General features: G+C 32.9%; 1 protein-coding gene across 1 annotated transcript; it reads left to right on the top strand.

The window, feature by feature from the left end:
* The first annotated feature begins 6510 nt into the window (after positions 1–6510).
* Positions 6511–9675, top strand: LOC139481907 (uncharacterized protein MAL8P1.12-like). Its single transcript, XM_071265426.1, has 2 exons — positions 6511–6591; positions 7757–9675. The coding sequence occupies exon 2, from the start codon at positions 7765–7767 to the stop codon at positions 9322–9324; it is 1560 nt and encodes a 519-aa protein (XP_071121527.1). The 5' UTR covers positions 6511–6591; positions 7757–7764; the 3' UTR covers positions 9325–9675.
* Positions 9676–9882: the final 207 nt, after the last annotated feature.

The raw sequence follows: 9882 nt of genomic DNA, 5'->3' as shown, positions 1-9882 counted from the left end.
ATCTAAGTGGAGATAACACTGAATATGAAATGAAGAAAATTCCCGCCATATTTTCGAACTAGTACACAGATCTACACATGTTATATATAATTAAAATAATAAATAAGCTCCATTTTGAGAGTCGGCAAAGTACAAGAACATGTGGCATAAGCTGCATTGAAATGAGACCCAAGCCATAATATTACAATACTTTAAGTTAATAACATAACAAAAATTAACGGCACAAATGGCTACATGGAGCCTGGGACAGTCACTTTCTCATGATTTAGAAAGTTCCTGATGGAGCTCCGTATAAGACTAAGCGGCGAAAGATACCAGAGGGACAGTCAAACTCATAAATCGAAAATAAGTTGACAACACCATGGCTAAAAATGAAAAAGACAAACAGACAAATAAATTAATAGTACACAAGAAACAACACAGACAACTAAAGACTGAGCAACACGACTGCCCCACAAAAAAACTGGGGTATTCATCAGGTGCCCCGCAAGGCCGGGTCAGCAGATCCTGCTCAAAATGTAGCAGTAGTCGTATTGATCATGATATTGCAAACCCGGTAAATATTATAGTCCAATTCGGTATGTTACATTCATGAAAAGGGCCAAGGGGATTGTAGTTACGACGTAAGAAACATATCCGATATCATCTGCATGCATAAGTCGTGTATGTTTTATTTTTATTTTAGTGAATCTATAAAGTTTTAGAGTTTTAGTGTGACGTCCATTTTCACTCAACTAGTACACAATTTTATTTAGGAGCCAGCTGAGGACCATCTTGTTGGATTTTCTCTTACAGTAATAAGCAGACTTATGACCACGATAAGCTACCAGTATTAAAGTTAAACGCGAATTCAAAGTGTAAAATAACCATTTTGTCGGGATGTATAAGTACCCGACCACGTCCACTTGTATGTTTGTCCATCTGATGAGTTAAGCCTTTTTCAACTTTTTTACTGTTATATCACTGTCCCAGGTTAGGGGGAGGGTTGGGATCCCGCTAACATGTTTAACCCCGCCACATTGTTTATGTATGTGCCTGTCCCAATTCAGGAGCCTGTAATTCAGTGGTTGTCGTTTACATATTTGTTTTTCGTTCATTTTTTTTTTATATAAATAAGGCCGTTAGTTTCAGTCTCGTTTGAATTGCTTTACACTGTCTTATCGGGGCCTTTTATAGCTGACTATATGCGGTATGGGCTTTGTTCATTGTTGAAGGCCGTACGGTGACCTACAGTTGTTAATGTCTGTGTCATTTTAGTCTCTTGTGGACAGTTGTCTCATAATGAGTCATTGGCAATCATACCACATCTTCTTTTTTATATGATGAGAAAGTTGATTAATGTTAAAGATAAGATCTGATCTAAATGGTAAAAAAATAACAATTCGTATTCACAAGCTGCACAAACAGTTATTCCCATTCCAGACTTTAAAATATTTTTAAACTGGCTTATGTAGATTAGTATTTTTTTCTAAAACCATGAGGCAGATTATTCTATATAACAGCATCTGCATATCTAGAACAGTTCTTACCATGCATAAGTGAATACTAGTATTCAAATCAGTAATTACAAGTTAGATATATAAAAAAAGAAGATGTAGTATGATTGATGATTGCCAATGAGACAACTTTTTACACAAGAGACTAAACGACACAGAAATTAACAGCTATAGGTCACTGTACGGTCTTCAACAACAAGAAAAGCCATATAAAAGCAATATATTATAATATCTATATTAACAATCTTTTAGTATAACTAAGACATGTAAGTTTGGTACCATTAAAACGTTTAATCCCGCTTCAAATGTTTGCACCTGTCCTAAGTCAGGAATCTGATGTACAGTATATTGTTGTTGTCTGTTTATGTAGTTCATACGTGTTTCTAGTTTCTCGTTTTTATATAGATAAGACCGTTGGTTTTCCCGTTTGGATGGTTTTACAGAAGTAATTTTTGGGGCCCTTTATAGCTTCGCCTTGCTGTTCGGTATGAGCCAAGGCTCTGTGTTGAAGGCCGTACCTTGACCTATAATGGTTTACTTTTATATATTGTTATTCTGGATCCATGGAGAGTTGTGTCATTGGCACTCATACCACATCTTCTTGTATCAATAAACATGGTGGCGACAATTAAAGTAAAATTTTAAAACGTTCAATCTAAAGCGAGTATACCTTATTTTCAGATATATAGTGCATTTGCTCGTTTAAGCAATTCACCATACGTATTAACATATGATAGCAGGATAAAATAATTCTTTTACAGAGTATATATATATATATATATAAGTATTGATTTGTGTTTGTTTATTCCACATTGGCTAGATTTATAGGGGGGGGGCTGCGATTTCACAAAATATGTATTAACCCTATCGCATGTATATATGCTCATGTTCCAACCCAGAAACTTTAATCAGTTGTTAGCCTTGTGGATTTTTGAATTTTGGTTTATTTATATGTTGTGGATTTAAATGTGGCGAATATTTTCGCTGAACTAGTTTTCTATTTTCTCGCTAAGGTGCACACTCATTTATGACCTACATTTATTGTTCTATTTTTTTTTATATTTCCCGTCTCCATTTTCAATTCTATTCATATATGAACAGTCGATGTTTTTATATGCAAATCGACGACAGCCACTAAACTACAGGCTCCTGACTTGGGACACGCTATCATAGAATATGGCGTGTTTGTGTAGAGATTTCAATTTTACTCTCTCCTAAACTAGGACACTACGTAAGAACAAATTTTAAAAATCAGTTAAGATGGCTGAATCAACTCATCATATTGCCAAGAACAAACAAAATCAAAATCAAAAACAAAAACAAACAAAAACTTTCTTTCGGCACTTAGTTACTGAAAAAGTTCTATTTATTCACTTAGTAATTATATGTTATGCGAAATCATATGGTGGCCTTGTGCTCTTTTCTGTTTATGGTCGGTCGGGTCGTTGTCTCTTTGACAAACCGAGTACCCCGTTTCTATTCTGTACTCAGTGAAATTTGTTTTCTCATAATGTCTTAATTTAATTAATTGTTGAATCTTAAAACTCCTCGATTGTCTTGAACAGCTGCGATTCTGTTGCCGAAGTTAACCGAATCGTGACACGGATACACAATCAGCACAGAACAAGTGGATCACGTAAAAAAAAATAAGTGAATTGATAGAGCCATGATATATATTTTTTTATATATTTTTCATGTGATACCGTTTTTAAATAAAACATTTCCTAACCAACTATATGATGATTTGGTGTATTTGATTTGTCCTTTTAGGTCAGTTATTACTATTTGCCTTCCAGTACACTTTTGTTTGTAATCTTTTATCAGGTTTTCCATATGTCGAACTTATTTATATATTCCCATGATTGAGTGACCACATTTATGACTTGGTTTCTTTCTACGCGACTTATGAAGTCACATATAGTTAAAAGTTCAAAGAAAGATGAAAAGAAGAGGATCCCATTCAGCGAAATAAAAAAGTCCAACAAGAAAACCTCGAAAGTAAATTCTGTGTTTATCCATAATGTTTTGTACATGCACTAGTCTCGTCTCACTTATAAAATTATCGGCCAAACTGTTTATTTCCAACATGTTCAATGGTTCCTTGTGTTATGTCAGAACAAAATAAAAATAAACTGAGTTTTATGGTTAATGCAGTTGTTTCATCGGCAACCATGCAACATTTCAGTTTTTTTGTCTCTTTTGTTTGTGGATTCATTATTATTCGTCGAACACGACATATTGTCTTAGGTTAGGGAAGAGTTGCATGGGACGGCTCTATTAAATAATTGGATCAGACCCCTGGATTTCCTTCAACTATTTTACATTTGTTTATGTCAGTGTCTCTTATAGCTTATTATGCAGTATTGGTTTTGCTCATTGTTGTCGGATGAACAGCTACAACATTTGGTTGATGGTTGTCTGATTGGCAATCATACCACATTGTCTTATTATGTGTGATACTTACATGTGTAAACATTCAAATTATAGCTGACTATGCGGTATATGGGCTTTGCTCATTGTTGAAGGCCGTACGGTGACCTATAGTTGTTAATGTCTGTGTCGTTTTGGTCTTTTGTGAATAGTTGTCTCATTGGCAATCATACCACATCTTCTTTTTTATAAATTGTATATTTTCAATATAAGTCAAGCCGTCGGATCATTTTAGTGGGTGCACTTCTGTTTTAAGTCGGGGAGATTTACATTAAGTACTGAATATATGAAATCTGTAATCGAATGAGAGACAAATGGAAACCTTTAACGATTAAAACGTTGTAGATTTGAGAGACGTATTCCATCTTAGTGAAACATAAGAGAATCCGGATCCAATATAGGTTTACATGATCTTCAAACCAAAGAGACATACAACTTCTGTACTGCAATACGGCTTTAAAATGAAAAGGCTGTCTCAACAATAAAAACAAAGTAATGACCAGCCCTGTCCCTCAATTTACAACTGACCGGTTGTAATCGATGTATATACATTGCAGTGTAGTGCAATATGCTCTTCCTATTCCTATTTGATAATTCTTTTATCGATTTGAAACTTAGTACGCATGTTTCCCATGATATGATCTTTCTAATTTTAATGCCAAAATATAGTTTTGACCCCAATTTCATGGTCCACTGAACAAAGAAAATGATAGTGCGAAGTTCAGGTTAAAGTTTTTGGTCAAGGTAGTTTTTGATGAAGTTAAAGTTACATCAACTTGAAACTTAGTACACATGTTCCCTATGATATGATCTTTCTAATTTTAATTCCAAATTTAAGTTTTGACCCCAATTTCACGGTCCACTGAACATAGAAAATGATTGTGCGAGTGGGGCATCCGTGTACTATGGACACATTCTTGTTTATAATTCTTTTATCGATTTCACTTTAAAAGCAATATACTCAGAGTGTTGGTCTTGAAACATAAAGTGTTTTTGTATTCGGCCTCATGGCAAAAAATATTTGCTTATACTCCATAATACCGAGTGGTTAGCTTAGTGGAGAAGCAGTGAATACCGATTTTCAAGTATTTGCTTTAAACCTGTCGGGCATCAGTCGAAGCCAACAACTAAAGCACCCAAAGAATGCACGCTATGACGAAACCAAAAGACTATGCCGTTCTATTAGATAGAAAATGATGATTGAAATAATAATGCAAAAATGAATTAACAGTTTCATTCAAGAGTAACAACTCATTTTAAGTGTCTATTGCCGATTTTGATCACAAGATTCATTTAGATTCAATCTAATTAAAATATTGATCTCTGATTACGTTATACTACATATTCAAATTAAAATATTGATCTCTGATTACGTTATACTACATATGAATATGTAGTATAACGTAATCAGAGATCAATATTTTAATTAGATTGATTTAGATTGAAATTATTTTGCTTCCTATTTTTTGCTGCTTATGGTTAATTGAGAGTTTCTCAAATGTGTAAATATCTTCATTGAAGGATAATAAATCCTTTAACGAATCATACTTTTTATGACGACTATCTGTTAAAACAACTTAACTAATAATTGTTGCTGCTTAAATTTATTTCTCTGCAAGATTATATGCAAAAAGATAGAAAATGACTTTCATGCTAATTCCCCTCAGAAGTCATTTGATGATTTTGCTTTGTTTAGTTGTTTATTATTTCTCTCTATCGGCTAGTTGTAGCCACAACCTACATGGAAATTGGCATTAAAGTGCAGTCTCTGTCTATTAGCGAGTCGACTGGCGATTGCGGTCAAGTTGGCTTGAAAATAAACTTGTAGATCCGTTGTTTTCCTAATGGTTATGCTTTTTAATAGCTTCTATTTTACTAATTAAATTTCTATATCTACTTAAGTATTTGATAAATGCAAGCAATGGTTAATATCGAAATATATTAATATAATGACAATTACTCCTATGCGTCAGGAGTCAAGTTGACAATTTCCAACATATTGATCTTATCTGAGCTGACATTTTTGCTGTTTAAAAATGAGACTGCAATACGTTAACCATTTGTTGTAGTAGTCTAAGTTCAAATACATGATAATTTTCAAGATTATGTCCCAATAAATTGATAGAAATCGTAGTTTAAGGTCAAAATCTCTCATTAAGGGTCGACTGTTACAGACTTTAAAAAAAACAAATACATGTATTAAATAAATGTCTCTACTTATCGCTTCTTGTGGCTATTGTTTGAAGATCTGGTCTAGCTATTATTTCAAGTTAAAAGCGAAAGCAACAAAAGTTAAAAACCTGCGAAATATGCTTAGAATGAAACAAAATAAGGGCAGTTCACACAAATGGGGTTGTCCAATTTATCTGGAAATTTCAAGGCGGCTGGAGCATAAACGAAGTGTGGTACTTTTCGATTGCAAAACTCTGGTTTTCTCAATTGAAAAACACTAATGAAATAACTACAAATCAATTGGAAACGCAAAGATGAAAAAAAGAAGAAATGTCAGGAATAATTATGTTCATTTTTAATACACCGCTATCGTACTTGCAAGTGTGCAGATGGAATTTGAAAATTCCCGGCATTTACCAGTTTTTTAAACAGTCACGTGATTCATAACCTTCCTGGTAACCAGACGGGAATGAACTTTATTTCTATTTAAAAGGTATTTTTTTAGTTTTTTTGGGGGTATATTCAGGATTAATTCTTCTCTAAATATTTTATGTATTTTCCCTTATACAAGAATGACCTAAATATATCAAATTTCAAAATGTTTATGAATTTCAACTTTCGTTTTTGGCTCGTACGTATTTACATATATTATGTTTATGATTATTTCTATCAAGTCCCAGACCTTGGTCAAACTGTTGTCTTTGATGGTTTATAATTTCATTGCTATAAACAAGGATATGTATGATACTGTACCAATACTTGTCTATATGATATATATATATATATATATATATATATATATATATATATATATATATATATATATATATATATCTATTGTACCAATGGGAAGGTTTATACTAACAGGGGCCAGTTGACAAAACACCAAAGAAATACAACCAAATCTAAAGAAAAGTCCAAATCTTGTAATAGTTATCTTTAAATGTGAAAAAAAGAATAAATTCCCAAATTTTATTTGACATAATTGGTTACAACATAATGCAAAGAACCTTAACTCTTATCCTTTTTGTGTAACAATATAACATGTAATAATAACTAATACAGTTTTTAATTTATTCCCCTAAAAAAATAGAAAAATAGAGACTTGACACAATTGATTCATGACATGTTTTGTCAAGTAATATATTAGTCTTCTCTACCAAGATTATCATTCATTTTCAAATTTTAAAACATTTTTAAATGGTTGCTATGGAAACGAACTATTTAGTAAATTCAAAATTTTAACGTTTTCGAATAACTTAGGGTTTCGTTTGTTAACAATGTAAATATTCATATTGTTTTTATTGATTAACTAAATTTCGATGGGACTTTAAGTTCCCTTATTTTCAATTTCAAAAGTGTCTTTTTCACCTATATTCAGGCAAAATGTTGTTTTGACGGTTACCATGGCAATGCACATTATACAGGAAAAATAATGACAAAATTTACTCATATACCAATGTTTTTATCATATAGGGCAAAACAAATTAATTCTGTGACATGTCATGAATCACCCTCTGCATGATTTTTAACAATACAGGTACTTTAAACCCAAGTCAAATTGAATTCAATTTAAGAATATTTACTTTTAAAGATGGTACCACCGACTGCAAAATTTTTGTTATGGCTAATTATTTATCATTGATTTTATTTTGTAGTGTGTTTAATGGCTGCATCATCTCAAAGCTGTGGTGTTTGTGACCTCCGTCACATCAAAAAACCATGCATAGTCTGGTGTACAGAATGTGACGAGGGACTATGTTCAGATTGCAAGGAGCATCATAGTTTGTCTAAGTCATCGAGAAGCCACAGTGTGATACCTATTGCCGAATACCAGAAACTGCTAGCGGATGTCCTGAAAATTACTCAGTATTGTACCAGTCACGATAAAAAATATCAATTCTATTGCCAGAAGCATGAATGTCCCTGCTGCAGCACATGTATCGTGGAATGTCACAAAGAGTGCCGGGAAATTGCCGAATTAGAGAAAATCATTCGTAACGCCAAATCCTCCAATGCTATGTGCGAGATAGAGGAATCATTAGTTGAGATAGCAGATAATCTAAAGAAGATTCGCCAGCATCAACAAGTCAATCTGTCGAAATTTAAAGAAAAGAGAAAGGAAATTGAAAAAGAAATCAAGAAGTCCAGAATACAAATCAACAACCATCTTGACAAACTACAAGAAGATTTAATGAAACAACTCAACGAGCTCGAAGAAAAAGAAAACTCTAAAATTTGTCAGTTAATTGCCTCGCTAGAGCAGAAAGAAAAAGAAATAGGAGAATGCCAAAATAGCCTATTGAACATTAAGAAACACGCAACAGATCTTCAAATGTTTCTCTCAATTAAGCAAATAGAAGAGGACGTTTATAGCAAAGAAAAACAATTGCAGGCTCTTGTGGAAGGTACGGAACAGCATACTCTTTCATATCAGATCAACAACTCTATCCAGAATATCATATCAGATATCAGAAGATTTGGGGAAGTGCGTATTGAATCTAATCCATGCGACATAGTTCTGATCAAGAAGAAGGTCAGACAAGCCCAATTGATGGTTCCAATCGTTTCAACAAAATCTATAGAAAATATAAAGCTAACGATACACAAGTCCGTCGAAACTCAAGGAAATCACATTTACGGATGTTGCATACTTCCAGATGATAGATTGGTATTTACTTACTACTTGGCTCAACAATTAAAAGTTTTCAGTGTAAAAGGATCAAAAGACTTTGAGATCAAGATGCCGAGTGACCCGGTTGATATAGTATACATTAGAGAAGACAATACATTGGCTGTATCATCTAATAGTCCAGATACTATTACCATAATAAATCTGGAGACAAAACAAATGATGAAATCAATTGCATTGGATTCTGAAATTGATGGCATATCACTGAAAGGTAATCAATTGATTTATTCCGTGAGAGGCATAGGTATACGAATGATCGATTTAACTGATGAGTCTATAAGTGACTTAGTCCGAGAAGCATTGACCAGTTGTTGCTACACTGCAACTTTTAGGGACAATATATATCATACAAACAATCAAAAAGACACTGTGACATGTTATAACCTACATGGTAAACTACTATGGACATTCAATAACGAAAGCGTTCTGAAGTCTCCTCATGGTATTGATGTAGATAATGATGGTAATGTGTTCGTGGCGGGATACAATTCTAACAATGTTGTAGTTATCTCCTCTGATGGAAAAAAGACATAGAGAAATATTGACAGAAAGTGATGGTCTTGATTATCCTATGTCACTTCATTATAGTGGAACAAAGAATCAGTTGCTAGTCGCGAACGACATCAATAGTAAAGCTTTTTTGTTTAATTGTACTTGAAGAAAAAATAACAGTGTGAAGTGCTGTCTCTTTGGATCATTATATGGAATCATTATAGACAAAAGACCACATATATTTGCAGAATTATATTGACAAGAAGTGGTTAAGGTAATGCAGTTAAAACATTACAATATTCAAAATGAACTGTATGTAAAAATTAACCATAGTTTCTTATAAAACTATGGCGATGTGTAAAGTAAAGTATATTAAGAATTTAATAAAAAAAATCGAAATTATTAATTGATTAAAATAACTAGCTTTTGGAAACTACTTAAAAAAACTATACATTTTTTACGGAAATGTTGTTTACAGATCCCGGAGATCCTGAACTGTATACAACAACTTACCATAAAACAATGGTGATGTGTATAGTAAAGTATATTAAAAAATAAAAAATCCTTGTCAGGAAATAAGCGATTTATTGTGTTGGATAG

Source organism: Mytilus edulis, chromosome 7 (assembly GCF_963676685.1).
Source record: "Mytilus edulis chromosome 7, xbMytEdul2.2, whole genome shotgun sequence".
Classification (NCBI taxonomy): domain Eukaryota; kingdom Metazoa; phylum Mollusca; class Bivalvia; order Mytilida; family Mytilidae; genus Mytilus; species Mytilus edulis.
This window is presented reverse-complemented; position numbering and strand designations above follow the sequence as displayed.